Consider the following 15,494-nt stretch of genomic DNA (forward strand, 5'->3'; position numbering starts at 1 on the left):
CCTGCACACAGCTTTGAAACCTCACCTGAGTTTTAGCTCTCAGTGGTTAAACGCTGGACTTAATTCACTCAGGTTTTGTCTGTCGGGTCACGTTTACTTCGCTGTTTTATTTACAACTGAGCAAATCGGTTTGGCTCAAATTAAAGTTATAACTGCAGAGTTTTACAGACGTTTAATGATTCACTGGCACATGTGTTAGACTGAACTATTCGCTTTTCTTTATCTGGTGTGTTTCGGATTTAACAGTGAATTTTGAGATTAAACTGACTTTTAAAATGTTTTTATACAAAGAGGAAAGAGAAGGCGCATTTCCACCGAGAGGAGCAGAGTTTGCAACAGCATGTTCAAGATGAAGACTGCAACCTGGACAGAAATATTATATCATCTGTTTTTAATAGTTATTTAACTGTATTCTAAGTACCAGCTATGTTAGAATTTTTAGAGTTTACTTAACTAAAAATAAATGAGGTTAACATATAATTTGTGTGATTTCTCTCTCTCTCTCTCTCTTTTTTTTTTTTTTTTTTTTTTTTTTTTTTTTTTTTTTTTTTTCGGTCATGTTATGTTTAACTGTAAAAGGTTTGTTACAAACTATGAAACACATCGTGCAGACTTCTGGATGTTAGAAGAAAACTAATACTGTTCATGAATGAGACTAAAGGCAGGAAGGTGTCCTTTAAAACTAAACATGTTAATAGGACCTCCCTATTTGTATCATAGTTTATGATATAGCACGTGTATTTCAGTAATAGCCTACTGATTTCAGCAGCTCACATGGGCGTTATCTGTGATACTCCTTAACTATAATTTATCCAAGTTAACGTCAGTTAACCATTCAGACAGTTCTTTTGCAATGAAAAACATAAACACCCATGCTGCGTAATGTTTACATTATAGCTGCTTATGCAGTAACCATGGTAACCACGGACTCTGAGCGGCTGGATCGACGGAGGTCAGACAACAATTTTACATGTATGATCTTAAAACAGGACACAGCCAATATCCGTGCTGGCCTCATATCAAATGTGACGGCAGACTGAGTCTATGTTTGATGTTTGCTTTATATCTAATCTTCCTCTCAAACATTTAAACAGCAGCGAGTCTGCAGCTGAGGGAATACAAACTCAAATTGTCGGAACAGGTTCGATCGTGGATTCATTTGGTAATTTATTAAATGTATAACTGTTAGTCTAATCTGCTGCTGAGTCTCTTACACTGATGAAAATGCAGATAACACAGATCACGAACATCTGTTCAACCAATCACTTTCATTCCACTTTGATCTGCGACAAACTGACGGTTCATCTCTGTTACAGTGTTTCGTTAGACTGCTATATTTTTGTGTTCTTTATGCTGTAGATTTTCACGTCTCTGGAATAGTTGGCAGTATTAAGGATGCTTTTCGGTAAAATCATATTGATATGACCCGTGACATATTCGTAGATGACAGTTAGATAGTCAGCTGTGAAACTCTGGGTTAACTCAGAGAGCTGAAGATATCGTGGAGAGATGCTGACCTCGCTCCGTGGTGTACAGGTCACCCTCATGATTAATATTCACAATAAAAATATTAGCCGAACATCATGAAGTCTGTATGTGTTTCATAGTGTCGAACAACCTTTGTACAGTTAAAGCCAGCAGTTACTACATGACGGAAACACCGACGTTTTCTCTTGTATGCGTTCTCTTGAAACCCAAAGATCAGCTGTTAATCGAATTTATTTGCTCTCTCTCCTCCTTAAACATGTTTTTAATGTTAGTTATAATTCAGAATTGGCGACTGAAACACGTAGGACACATAAGAACATCAGGAAATAAAACCCCGATAAATATAACCTCAGTAAAAGAAGTCAGTGTCAGCGGGGGTTATTACAGCTGTGTACCGGGGCCTGGGCTTTGTCGGCGGTAACAACAGCTCGATTGCTTGCGAGGCGAGCGGGTCTATCCCACGCTTTGCCGTGAGACTGGGCAGACATCTCCGAAATCATCGAAGCACTTTTGCAAAGAGGCTGTATCTTGACAAACCGATCAGACATATGAAGATTAAACCACTACATTCTCGGCTAAAAAAGTATTAAAACGGTATTTGGTGACACACAAACTGGGTTTTTCAAAGTTCAGTTCTGCCGGTTGTTGTGGGCTAAAAACAATGGCCACCAGGCCAAAGCAATGGTTTTGAGTCGATCAGCGTTAACCCCGCCCCCTGAGTTTGATGGGTGAGGCTGACAGATAAAATTAATTCATGATGAGAGCCAGGCGCCAGGACTGCCAAAATGAAATAAATAAATATATCATGAAATAATTAATTAAATGTGTCAATAATTAATTAAAATGTGAAATACATAAATAATTAATTAAATGTGTCAATAATTAATTAATTAAATGTGTCAATAATTAATTAAAATGTGAAATACATAAATAATTAATTAAATGTGTCAATAATTAATTAATTACATGTGTCATAACTATGTATTTAATTAATTAATTCCCATTTTAATTAATTATTGCCACATTTAATTAATTATTTAATGGTGTATTTAAGTAATTCATTATGGCAGTCCTGGCGTTCCATAGGTAGTCGGGTTAAACTTTGATGTAAACCAGGGGAGAGTTTCCATTTCTCAGGTGTTGAACACGGAGTTCCTGCTTCTCCCGTCTTCTTTCCGTTAGTGCTGCAAATGACATATTTGAAGGATCACCGTCTCAGGTCAGGAAATTAGATGCTGTCAGCTCGCAGGTGACACAGTTGTCTTCATTAAAGATGAGTTCAGATCAAAGATGATAAACTTTCTCTGAAGTATCAGGTCTGACTTTAAACATGAAAATGTGTCCCGTTCCTCTCAGAGAGGCTCATCACTGTCGGATCTGTGAGTGCTAAAATGATCCTGTTACCACAGCCCATTAACTTTCTTAAAAAAGTACCCTGAGCAAAGTACCGTCCCTACACATCGCTCCCCCGGGCGCCCAATGACTGCCCACTGCTTCACAGAGTGAATGTATATTACATGCAGAGAGGAATTTCCCCTCTCTGCATGTAATATACATTATATGCAACACGTAGCTTTTGCATGCTACATTGTTTGCAGAATGACCACAAGGGGGCAGTATATAGCGCTGTGCCATACGCTTTACACAAAGCCACTTTGACTGGAAGTGAACAAAAGCTAAATTTGCGTGCAGTAGTATTGCATGAGTCGCTATAAGAACTATGATTGTATGCGAAAAAATGAAGATCCTTCAATCTCTTCACTTTTTGGCTTAATCAGTTAAAACTTCTCCCCCTAGCATATGTGTATTGTAGGTTCTAAATAATGATTGTTTGTTTGTAGCTTACAATTTCTGTACAACACCTTTAACGTAATACTGTTCAATTCTACTTTGTATTGTGTTAAGGTTCAAAAATATAGGGAAGTAAATACAGGCGGAATGCAAGTAACCACACTGGTCCAAAAGGTAAAGACGATGATTTTAATGAAACACGCAGCGTGGAGCCAATACTGTGCAGATTCAGTATTGAACTGTCTTACAATAGTCAGAACAAAGGTTTTATAGGGTTAAGATAGTACAGCCCCCTCTTTTGCAAAGCAGACACAATACAGCATACGTCAATCCAAAACCACAAATGTTCAGTTAACTTTGACATAGTTTAAAAGAACATCGCGTCTCGTCTCCATCCAGGTGTCTTCCCACAAGCTCGCCTTCGCTGTCGCCTCGTGCACCTGCTTCTTCATCAAACAGTCATATACACCAACATAAAACTGCAACCCTAGCAAGACAATTTAAACTTTCCTCTATAAATGATCCCTCTAACTAAGTGTGTGTGTGTGTGTGTGTGGTTACATGTGTGGTTACAATCGCACCCCATTTCACCTCGCCGACTAGCTCCTGGCCTCTCCCCAGACAGAGAGACAGAAGCCGCTCTCGTGTATGTAATAACCGAACCGAAACTATGTATGTGTACTCTACTGAATAAATGTTTTAATCAAAAACCTCTACTAAAAGCTTAATCAAAAGATATAAAAGTATAAAAGATAACAGCATCATCGAAACTGCTCCTCAGAATAACTTTCACTCAGACTCTGGTTTTGGTTTCACTTCCTGCAAAGCATGTAACTTCAAAAACATGTAACTTCCTGTCTTATTTTGGCACAGAGTTACTCAGCGTTGGGGCCTTTTCTTTCACCATGCCGTCTGCATATAAACATTTAAGATTATAAATCCAACTCAACAGTTTAAAGTGATTATAACTGCACCTGTAATAAAGCTTAATTGGGTGCCAATATGTTTAAACATCTAAATGCAATATCACTATTAATAAATGCGTCAATGCAAATGCTTGTTATATGATTATGATGCAATAGCAATAACAAAATAATAAAAATGTAATTAATAAAATGAAATAATAAAAATGGCAGAAAAATAACACCTCAATTCCTCACAATTGTACTAATCTTTAAATGAAGGTGGTGGTGGGGAGGTATTGCATAACTCTGTGTGGAAAATAAATCTCATTATTTAAACAGATCTGTTGTAAATAATCATCCTTATAATCACGGGTGTAACTGTGTTAGAGCTGAATACTCATGCTGATCTCAAACAGACTGGAGGACGGAATTCCACCTTCAATGTGATTTGGATGTCAGCAGAATTCCCATTCAGTTATCACGCACAGGATTTCCATGTTTTTGACATGGGTATGGTATTTTTTTTAAGCTTTATTTATCACATTTTAGACATACAGTTAAGTAAAACAGGGATCATATAAAAGATGACATTGTAGTATTACAATGAGAAGCAATGAAAGTGACTGGGACAATGAGATAAAAGTGACTACAAAAATAAAATAAATTAAGGAGAACATAAAAAAATAAAACTTTGCAAGAGCCAAAATCAAGTTAGCAGTTTCAAACGGTTACAGATGTTAACAGTCTTGAGAGCCTTAGTGTTTTTGATGAGGAGATTGTCCTTATATATTGTGCAAGTTCCATTTTTAATACACGAAGTTCAGGTTTTCTGCCGAGGACTTTGCTTTTGTGTATGTGAAATTTTGCCAAAAATAAAACCATATTTATAAAGAAGAAAGCATCATTGTCCTTGTTTTTAACATTATAATAGCCAAAGATAACATCCTTGTAGAACAGTTGAAAATTAGGGAGATTAGAGTCAGTAATAAACTTGTGGAAGTCATTCCAGTATTTACATGTAAATTTACACAACCAAAACAAATGAGTAACTGTTTCAAGTTGCTCTTGACAGAAGGTACAATTTACATTTATTTCAGCCATAAATTTGGACAAATATTGTTTGGTGGGGTAAAACGTATGAATCAATTTAAACGAAATCTCTTTAACTTTGTTCGTTAAAAGAAACCTTTGTGGTAAAGTCCACACTTTTTTCCATTCAATATCTGTTACAAAATTGGCCCAATAAAATATGGCTGATGGAACAGAGACCATTGCATCCTGAAAGAGAGATCTTATTTTGGTATTCATAGACTTATGAGAGCAGAAGCAAACATTGCCAAGGGAAGAATGTAACACATCTGCGGGAGTGACCTGTAGTGGAGCACTGTGGGAGCTTCTGAGTAACATGGACAGACCAGATGGGATGGCATCGAACACTATTGAGAATTCTTTAGGCGTTACTGGTACATTGTATCTCCTGAGGAATTCAGAGTAATTATATAAGAGTCCATCTTCTTTATATAACTGACTAACCAAGATTATTCCATTATTAAACCAGTTATTTAAAAAAAGAGTTTTATTTTTATAAATAATATTGCAGTTATTCCAAATAAAACAATTTTGTGGAGAGAAATTGTTTGTAAATCAGTGCAAATGCCAAAAGAATTTGTTGATGAAAGTGAGAAAGTTTCAGTGGTATTTTTGGAATACTATAATTGCAGAGCAGCAGGAAGTTAAGGCCGCCTACATTAGAGAAGACATGATGTGAGATAAAGTTCCAGATAGAAGTGGGATTTTTTTTAATAATTTTTAATCCAGTTTATTTTAAAGGTGTTGTTAAGAGCACCGAAATCAATAAAATTTATACCTCCTTTATCATATGAATTTAAAGCTACTGATTTACCCAAGTAGTGAGTTTTATTTTTCCATAAAAAATTGTATAATAATTTGTTAATTGACTTACAGGTTGTATTATCAACATGTAGTGACTGGGCAGCATAGGTCAGACGGGAGATACCTTCAGCCTTCGAAAGCAGAACTCTTCCCTTCAACGACAGGTCTCGCTGAAGCCATTGATTAAAGATTTTTTGGGTTTTATCTATAATAGGAATGAAGTTTGTGGAGCATCTGGATTGCTCGTTTTTTATTATTTGAATTCCAAGGTATCTTACAGAGTTTCTTACAGGTATTCCATGAATTGAAGTTGCTGAACAACTTTTAACTGGTAGAAGTTCACATTTATGCAGGTTGAGTGAAAGTCCAAAGGCTTTAGACAATGGCTGTAAATTGTTAATGGCCACTGAAACTTGCGAGGCGTCTCTGAGGAAGAGAGATGTATCGTCTGCCAGCTGACTTATGGGTATTTCTCTGTTAGCAGTGACCAGACCTTTTAAAGAAGACACGGGTATCGGAGCAGGTGAATGACGTCATCATCCGGAGCTGCAGACACCAGCAGACCGGAGGTTGGGCTCTGTGATTGGAGACCGGCCCAGCTGTGGCGGCAGCTCTCACCTGTCGAGCGATGACGTCATCACCCCTCTACCTTAGGCTCGTTGTTTATTCACAATAAAACTGAAGGTGAAGCTGTGACAGATTCGCCTCGATCAATAAATCTATAAATATCTCCGTGCTCGTGCAGGTGAAAGATGCCAGAGCGTGAGGTTTTCCGCTTTTATTGTGAAAGTCAGCACCGGAAGCTGTAATAGGTGATCGGCTCAATTTCATTGGCTTCGTTTGTATCGTGAAAATCAGCCGATCGAGCATTATTGATAATTAATCAGTAAGTAGAATCAATGATCAGGGGAGTGTCCGTTTCCATGACGAACGAGGACGATAAAACGAGGCTTGGTGATGTCACCGTCGTGAAGCTCGTGTATTTTGGGTGAGGATTCACTCCGAACAGGATTTGAAGTCTCTCTTTGACGTCACAGAGAACCCCAGACTTTAGTTTGAATAGAGTCTGTGTTTACTGTGTTTACTGCTTCAGTAGAAATTCACGCTGAGCTCGTGAACGTTTCCTATCAAAGGCTGTTGTTTTGTCATTAGCCTTGTTGCCATGGTGACCGCTGTTTCCGGTCCCGGTGACGCGCTCGGAGTGAGTCCTCTGTCCTCTGCGCGCTCTCTGGGTGTCATAGTAACGGTCACCTGCAGAAGCACATCGGGACTGGCGGAGCTCGCGGACCGACGGACGGACCCGCTGCCGCACGCTCCAGCTGATCCAATCAATCGATGGCGGATCGATCGGCTCTGATGTCCGCCGCTCTGGATCGGATCCCGCGCGTGGCCTGCGGCGAGATCGGCGAATGATGACATCAGCGCGTGACAGCCCCGAACCTCCCCGCGTGAGCTGATCGATCATCTATCAGGTTAATTGGTTACCTCATCGATACCAATCAGCTGATCGGTCACTGCCTCGTGTGGAAATTTAACTTCAGAATCCTGCTGTAGTCGAGTAAAAGTACTCAGTTACTTTCAGCTGTCGTCCAGGAGCTTTATCAGGGAGTCATCGAGGAGTCACGTGATCTGAGCTGTCACCTGACACCTGTCCGTTCTCCTCTTTGAGCTCAAAGATTCCTGAGGCATGGTTTACCTGAGGAGTGTCAGTCAGGTGGACTCACCCGAGCTGGTCCTGTTCGGCCTCAGCGCAGCGCTCCATACTCATGAGCGATACCACCAAGTTACCGACCGGATCCCGACACGTTTGGGACATAAAAAGTTTCCAATTTTACATTCAAAATAAATACAAGAATCAGACTTCCTGCTCTTATCGTTTAATTATGAAGAATGATAAGAAGTTAAAAACCCTGAAAAGGCGATACGACATTATAAAATATTCACCTAACAATGAAAAACAAAAGTGACTGAAAATACAGCTGAGAAACAGTTTAGAGTTAATATCTGTCTCATGAATGAAGTATTTTGTATTTTAACGATTAGCCTGTATAATCCACTTTCAGTGCTCTATTAAGGATGCGGTGGATTCCCGTCATTTAAGCACAGATACAAAACCCTGAGCCCCCTGGATAACTCCACACTAGCAGCACCTGTCCCTCTCCTTCTTTTCAATTCGCCACATCATAAACTCATCATCATTCTGTGTTATAATTTACTTTTGTTTGTGTCTGACGAGGTTTGTGATCTTGCCACATGTGTCACAAACCTCATCTTGGTTGTTTGTAGCTCCACACAGCGACTCCGCTTACGATTATCAACTGAGCGAGCACACGTGAGCCGTGACGCAGTTCACATATCACTATGAAAGGCAGAAGAAGAAGTAGTCCTTACCAATCATTTAGACGATCCCAACAATGTTGTTGCTTTCTATTGTGATCCTGTTAATGATAAACTCCAATTTTCTCAAAATTACTAAAATATCAATATTTTAATAGGAGAATCGATTCTAGATTCATAAATAACGGAAGAATCAGTACATCAGTGTCGATCCGCACACCACTACTGTCGACCGTAATATTCTATTAGCGCGATTAGAACATGCTGTAGGTATTACAGGTACTGCACTGCAGTGGTTTGTATCATATCTATCTAATAGACTCCAATATGTGCATGTAAATGGAGAGTCCTCTTCACACACTAAGGTCAATTATGGTGTTCCACAGGGTTCAGTGCTAGGACCAATTCTGTTTACATTATACATGCTTCCCCTAGGCAGCATCATTAGAAGACATAGCATAAATTTTCACTGCTATGCAGATGACACGCAGCTCTATCTGTCCATGAAGCCAGGTAACACACACCAATTAGTTAAACTGCAGGAATGTCTTAAAGACATAAAGACCTGGATGGCCGCTAACTTTCTGCTTCTTAATTCAGATAAAACTGAGGTTATTGTACTCGGCCCTGAAAATCTTAGAAATATGGTATCTAACCAGATTCTTTCTCTAAATTCATCTCTAAAATTAGAAATATCCTGTCTCAGAGTGTCGCGGAAAAACTAGTTGTAGTCAAATAATTCAAGTCAGATCTGTGTTTCTTTGTCAACTGATCAGGTGTAATGTGCATCTATTACTAGAAGGTGGCTCCCAGTCCAATTCAGAAAACTTGGGTTAACTCTGATCCAAAAACTAGCCAATAGCAGACTTTGGTGCAGTACCCATGTCTCACCAGGTGAGGAAACACTTTTGTTTCAGTGTTCGTTTTCCTGCGCAGGTGTCCCAGTGCTCCCAGTGGCGTCCGCGATGCTGCCCGCCTCTATCCAGATCACAGGCGAGATGCTGTCGGCTGCTGAAGTTCAGGACATCTGTGAGAGTCTGAAGGAGGATGGCGTGCGCCTGCTGTCTGTGCGTGGCTGCCAGCTCTCCGATCGTGACTTTGGGCGTGTCTGCCGCAGCGTTGCTGAGTCGCGCTCGCTCGCTCAGCTCAACCTTAACCTGGGCGTCGTCTCCAGTATTGGCCGGACGCGGCACCTGGCTGACGCCCTGAAGACTAACCGCTCCCTGCAGACCCTGTTGTGAGTAGAACTTAAAGCTGATTAGCCACTAATCTAACTGTGATTGGTTCGTAAGTCTCTAACTCCACCCCTCCAGCCTTCATGGCAGCCCGCTATTGGACGCCGGCCTAGTGACCCTGAACCCCGCCCTGTCCACCCACCCTTCACTGGTGTGCCTGGATCTTGGTGACTGCATGCTGGGAGACGAGGCGCTGGGTCTGATCTGCGGGATGCTGCCGCCAGACGGCGCAAAGTCAGGTAACACCTTCTGCCCACCCACCACAGGTGAGCCAGGTCTCTCAGGTGTGACCCTGAACCTGGTCTGACTCTCACAGACAGAAGCTCATTTAAAAAACTCCCAATTTGAGGAAGCGTTATCCCCCTCGGGGACCCTTGCTATTTCAGGCTCACATGACCTGAATTTGTGGGCGGCACGGTGGTTAGCACTGTTGCCTCACAGCAAGAAGGTCCTGAGTTCATTCCACCTTTCTGTGTGGAGTTTGCATGTTCTCTCCGGGTACTCCAGCTTCCTCCCACAGTCCAAAGACATGCAGTTAGTGGGGTTAGGTTAATTGGAAACACTAAATTGCCCCTAGGTGTGAATGGGTGAGTGAATGTGAGTGCGATTGGTTGTCTGTCTCCGTGTGTTATCCCTGCAACAGATTGTTGACCTGTCCAGGGTGTACCCGCCCTGTGACAGCTGGGATAGGCTCCAGCGCCCCCCGCGACCCTGAAAAGGACAAGCGGAAGCGAATAGATGGATGGGTGACCTGAATGGCTCTGCTCAGACCACCACGCAGCAAAGCATTCTGGGAGTTTTAACTTTTCACTGTGTGTGTGTGGCAGGGCTCAGGGAGCTCACTCTCAGTGCTAACCCAGGAATCAGCTCCAAAGGCTGGGCTCGACTCTCCATTGCCGTGGCGCACAGCTCACAGCTCCGCGTGCTCAACCTGGACTACAACCCACTCGGTAACACATGTGTCACGATAGCATGATGTCATAACAGCGTGATGTCATTATTGTTTGACGCTCTCGCTCTGTTTCCAGGTGATCAGATTGCAGGGATGCTGGCAGTTGCCGTGGCATCCAGCAGGACTCTGGAGGTTCTGGACCTAGAGGGAACCGGACTGACCAACCAGTCAGCACAGGTCAACCAATCACAGTGCTCCATTCTCTTCTTTTTCTCCAGTTCTCATCAGCAGAGAGCAGCTCTTTAAATACAACTAGAATGCAGTTTTCAGAGAAGAGATGAGCATCTGTTGGAAATCATTCAGTCTGGTTTTATTCATACCGTCAGGGTTTCTCCTCCACTCTGAGAACAAAGCCACCATCCTGCAGTGATGTTTGGTCTGACCTGGTGGTGGTGCTGTGTCCCCGCAAAAAACTGTTTCCAGACCCTGAGTTTGGACTCAGTTTTCAGTTCACTTGTTTGTCCACCAGGGGGGAGTGACATGGCAGCATTGTGGCCTCATTTGGCTGTGAAAGCATGTTTCCTATTTCAACTACTTTCACAATAAAAGCCTGAGTGTGTGGCCTGTGGAACAGCTGGATAAACAGAGACAATAACATAAATAAAAACAGAGTGAACATCTAGAAGCTCTGAAGTGGTCGGAGGTGGAGGTAGCTCTGAATATTTTTGTTTGTTTGTTTGTTTGTTTTTCTCAAGGTGAAGGAGTAAAATCCAGGAGAATGTAATTAAAACTCTGTCCTCACTAAACTGCATTTCTCTCTGATGTATGTAAACTGGCTGTGTGGTCCAGCAACAACTCAGCCACACATGTGGATGAGAGGCATGCACATGCAATTGGTGTGTTCCAGTACTGTAAACACAAAGGAGCACACCTGACTGTAAAGATGGTTTTAAACTGAAAAGCTGCAGTCACGACCGAGTGGGGTCAGGTTCACTGTCCTCCCTGTCACGTTAAACATTTTGTACAGTTTTATTTTGAAGCCATGCTGCACTTCCTAAGAGATTTATAATGTGGTGGTCTCACCTGTGTGCAGGTATTCCTGGACATGGTGGAGAATTACCCGACCAGCCTGCGGGTCCTGGTTCTGGCTGAGAACGACATCAGTCCGGAGCTCCAGCAGCAGATCTGTGACCTGCTGTCTGAGGGGGAGGATGACGATGACAGAGAGGCCTTGCCTCTGGTGCCAGATCCTGCCTCCATCACTGCTTTCCAGCAAATCAGAGACAAGTATCACCCAATCAGAGACAAGTATCACCCAATCAGAGACAAGTACCAGCTCCCCACCTGGCTACCCCACAGCAGTAAGGGCTGAACAATCACCTTGTCCTCACTTACAGAGTGTCACTGCTCAGACTGTCTCTCCCTCAAACTGCACAAAACCAATGCAGACCCAGTAATCTGGGATTATTTGCCAGGTTATTGTACTGGCTCCACAGGTACAAGAGCAATATTGCCCCCTTCCTCTAGTATAGACTTTTCTTTTCCACTTTAATCTATTATATATTCTTTTCTAACCCACTTTGCCTTCTATAGATCTGATTCTGTCCCACTTTACCCACTGGAAACCCATTTCTCTTCCACTTTCCCCAAAACACACCGGATTCTGTGTTACTGTAATCTGTACAGAACTAGTTCTTCAAAACTGTAATCTCTATAAACACGGTTCTTTCCTACTTTACCAAATATAAATCTGGTTCTGTCGCAGTTTATCCACTATAGTCAAAGGTTTACTTTACTCAGTACAGAGCCAATTCTCTCACTTTAGCTTATATAGACATAGTCTACGTGCTACTCAACACACTATAGACCTGGTTCTTTCATTATTTACCCTAAAAAAAACCTGGTTCTGTCCCACTTTACTCAATTTGAACCTGTTTCTTCCACTTTGTAGATCTGTTTTGTCCCACTTTACCTTGTATGGACCTGGTTCCAGTTCATTCAGTGTAGACCTGGCTCTTTTGTACTTTACTCAATAATTTACTTTACCAACCTGATTATGTCCCATTGAGTATAGACTTGGTTCTGTTGAAAATTAATCTCTATAGACCTGGTTTTGCCCACTTTATCCAGTTTAGATTTGGTTGTGTCCCACAATACCCTCTACAGACTTGGTTCTATCCAACATTACCCACTATCAACCAGTGTCCCAATTAGCCAGGTTTAGATCTGGTTTTGTCCCACTATACTGAGTATAGACCTGGTGCCGTCCTTTGTGTGGTGTTTAGATGTCCTTGGTGACAGTAGGAGGTTTGTGTTTTGTATAACTGTGGACAAAGTGTTAATCTGGTTAACCTGCTACATATCTAGTCCCACTTGGTTTTACAATAATTGATATTTAATCAATATTAATTAATTATCCCTTTTAAGATTTTCTGTTCTTTTGTGGTTCCTCTGTGATCCATAACAGCAGTGTGAGCTTGTCCTGATCCCAGTTCAGGTCAAGACCAGATAAATTCTTCTTAAAAGCTGCAATAACTACTGAGCAACAAATTTAAAAAGACACAGTGCAGAATCTTTGCTTTTTATTTCATACAGTGTCATTAAGTTTGAAAACCACTGCATACCAGCAATGAAGTTGAATTTAAGACTGAGTGTGACTTCAGCTTCTCAGCGAGTTCAGCAGCTTCATTCTATTTGAATGTGCCACAAATTTGGCAAACGGAGAGAAAATCTGCAAACAAACCTAATCTAGCAGCCTCTCTATACCAGGGGTGTCCAACTCCAGGACTCGAGGGCCGGTATCCTGCAGCTTTTAGACGTGTCAGCCTATTTAAATGGCTAAATGACCTCCTCAACATGTCTTGTAGTTCTCCAGAGGCCTGGTAATGAACTCATCTTTTCAGGTGTCCAGACCCAGGGTGATATCTAAATCCTGCAGGATACCGGCCCTCGAAGCCTGGAGTTGGACACCCCTGCTCTACACTATGTCGTTAGATGAACGAGGTGTTTTTGTCTTTTTCTCTCGAATGTTGAGACAAACTGATTGATCTTTCTGCCGCTGTGACCAAGGTTTCCAATGATTGATTGTACATATTTAAACCTTTTCCACATCAGATTTTAGGTTGGTGTTCTTAAATGAACAGTTCACTGTTGCCCTGTAGCTTAGTTCAGTATAAACAGAGGAATTAATGGGCCTCCACCTAATTGTGCTTATTCCTGGACTTTTTCTGGGGTCTTTGAACCGACTTTTATTGATCCGATGGAAGTAAATCAATCTAAATGTGTGATCTGGGAAAGGGCACGGTGGCCGTGGTGTGAGCTGCTGGTCCTGGTTAGAGAAATCGTGCTGAACTATGGCGTGAAGTTCTCAATGTCTTATTCTTTGACCCCACAGACTCCAGCACCCAGGCGGTTTTGCTGACGTCAGGTCTAGGTGAGAGCTTATTGGCTGAGACTGAGATGTGACCCCTCCCACAAACACGCCCACTTCCTGTCAGGCTGCCGTCACTTTTTTCGGTTTGAATGTTTTTTTTTCTGCACTGCACTTCTGTGGTTGTCAGATCACCTGATGGCTTGCAGCCAATCACACTCTCCGCATGGTTCGATGTAGCACCTGAACACAGACAAGCAGAGAACTCAAACACATCACGTGACCTCCACACAGGTGTTTGTTCTGCTTCTGATGAATGTACCTTTGGCTCTGTTGATTGGTTCTGATGTCACAATAATAAAACTGTTTACAGCTTCTTAAAAACAAAGGCTCTGATTGGTCGTTTGCTGCCAGCACACACTTAAACACACTGAGTCAACAAGTTTGTCTGAAATTTGCTTGCCATGTTTGGCGTTTAAAGGCGGCCCTTAAACCGATCTCCGTTTAGCGAGAGGTCCAGTGGGATGAGCTGTCTCATCCGTAAAAACAGAAAGTGAGTCAGTCTTTCATCAGCCCGGTGACGCTTCCTGTTGATGCTGTGAGGAAGCTTGCTGAACAAATCTGGCATTGAAATCAACCTCGTGGTCCCACGTGGTCCACGCTCTTCACATCCCTTTGCCTCATCCACGTTGTTCATCGCACATGGCAATAAAGCTGCAGTCCCGTTACCAGTCTTGACAAATGGAGCAACTGCTTTAAAGTTTTGGATCATTTAAATGGAATTTTTCAAATATCAGTAAACACACAAAGTGAATCTGTGCCAGGAAGCACAAAACTACACTGTTTCATGAATTCAGTTTGAGAGGTGACGAAAGATGGAAGGAGGAGAGAGTTTTCAAAAGTCAGAGACACGAACTGATGAAACCTTCCAGTTTCAAATATTTTAATCAAATGTGTTCACATGATCATTTAATAAATGTGACAACTGTAATGTGTGATAGTATGGTGTGGTTCTGCAGAAGGTCACGCTGAGTTTTTATCTTCGTCTGGTCTCCAGCTGGTCTCAGTTTTATCGGTCGAAGGATAAAGACGCTCAAACACTTTGTGAAGGTTCGCTCAGACCTGCAGACGCCATAGAGCAGCAGCAGCACGCAGCAACAGGACGTGACGACTGTCATTACAGAGGTTAGGGCCGCAGGGTGGCGTGGTGGTTAGCACTGTTGCCTCACAGCAAGAAGGCCTCAACTCCACCATCTCTGCTTTCTGTGTGGAGTAGGTGGGGGCTCCTCCTCCCAAACACATGCAGCTAGTGGGCTTATTTTAACTGTGATTCTAAATTGGACATAAATGTGAACGGTTCTCTGTCTCTCTGCATTAACCCGTACCCACCTCCCGCCCTTCGCTACCTGCAATAGGCTTCACAGAGGTGGAGCCTATTGCAGGTAGCGAAGGGCTGTGGAAAGTAATGGATGGATGTAAGAGTTTTTCTTTTTTTCTACTTTTTCAATAATGGTTTTTACCACGCCCGGTTTTCAATTTTACTTCATTGTAATGACCTTCCTGTGTTACCATGGCAACATGAC

The 15,494-nt window shown here is 42.0% G+C and overlaps 1 protein-coding gene across 3 annotated transcripts; it reads left to right on the forward strand.

Moving 5' to 3' along the window:
- Window positions 1-935: 935 nt before the first annotated feature.
- Window positions 936-14,285, forward strand: lrrc73 (leucine rich repeat containing 73). 3 transcript variants are annotated; one of them, XM_039621889.1, is made up of 7 exons: window positions 936-952; window positions 9,351-9,651; window positions 9,728-9,888; window positions 10,477-10,599; window positions 10,678-10,778; window positions 11,635-11,902; window positions 13,936-14,285. In XM_039621889.1, exons 2-7 carry the CDS (start codon window positions 9,380-9,382, stop codon window positions 14,004-14,006), a joined length of 996 nt encoding a protein of 331 aa, XP_039477823.1. In that variant the 5' UTR covers window positions 936-952; window positions 9,351-9,379; the 3' UTR covers window positions 14,007-14,285. The 3 variants fall into 3 exon arrangements, with proteins under 3 accessions (XP_039477823.1, XP_031591956.1, XP_031591955.1); XM_031736096.2 differs by lacking the exon at window positions 936-952 and adding an exon at window positions 6,838-7,065; XM_031736095.2 differs by lacking the exon at window positions 936-952 and adding an exon at window positions 7,295-7,549.
- The last annotated feature ends 1,209 nt before the right edge of the window (window positions 14,286-15,494 follow it).

The sequence above is a fragment of the Oreochromis aureus genome, linkage group 13 (assembly GCF_013358895.1).
Source record: "Oreochromis aureus strain Israel breed Guangdong linkage group 13, ZZ_aureus, whole genome shotgun sequence".
In the NCBI taxonomy this organism is placed as follows: domain Eukaryota; kingdom Metazoa; phylum Chordata; class Actinopteri; order Cichliformes; family Cichlidae; genus Oreochromis; species Oreochromis aureus.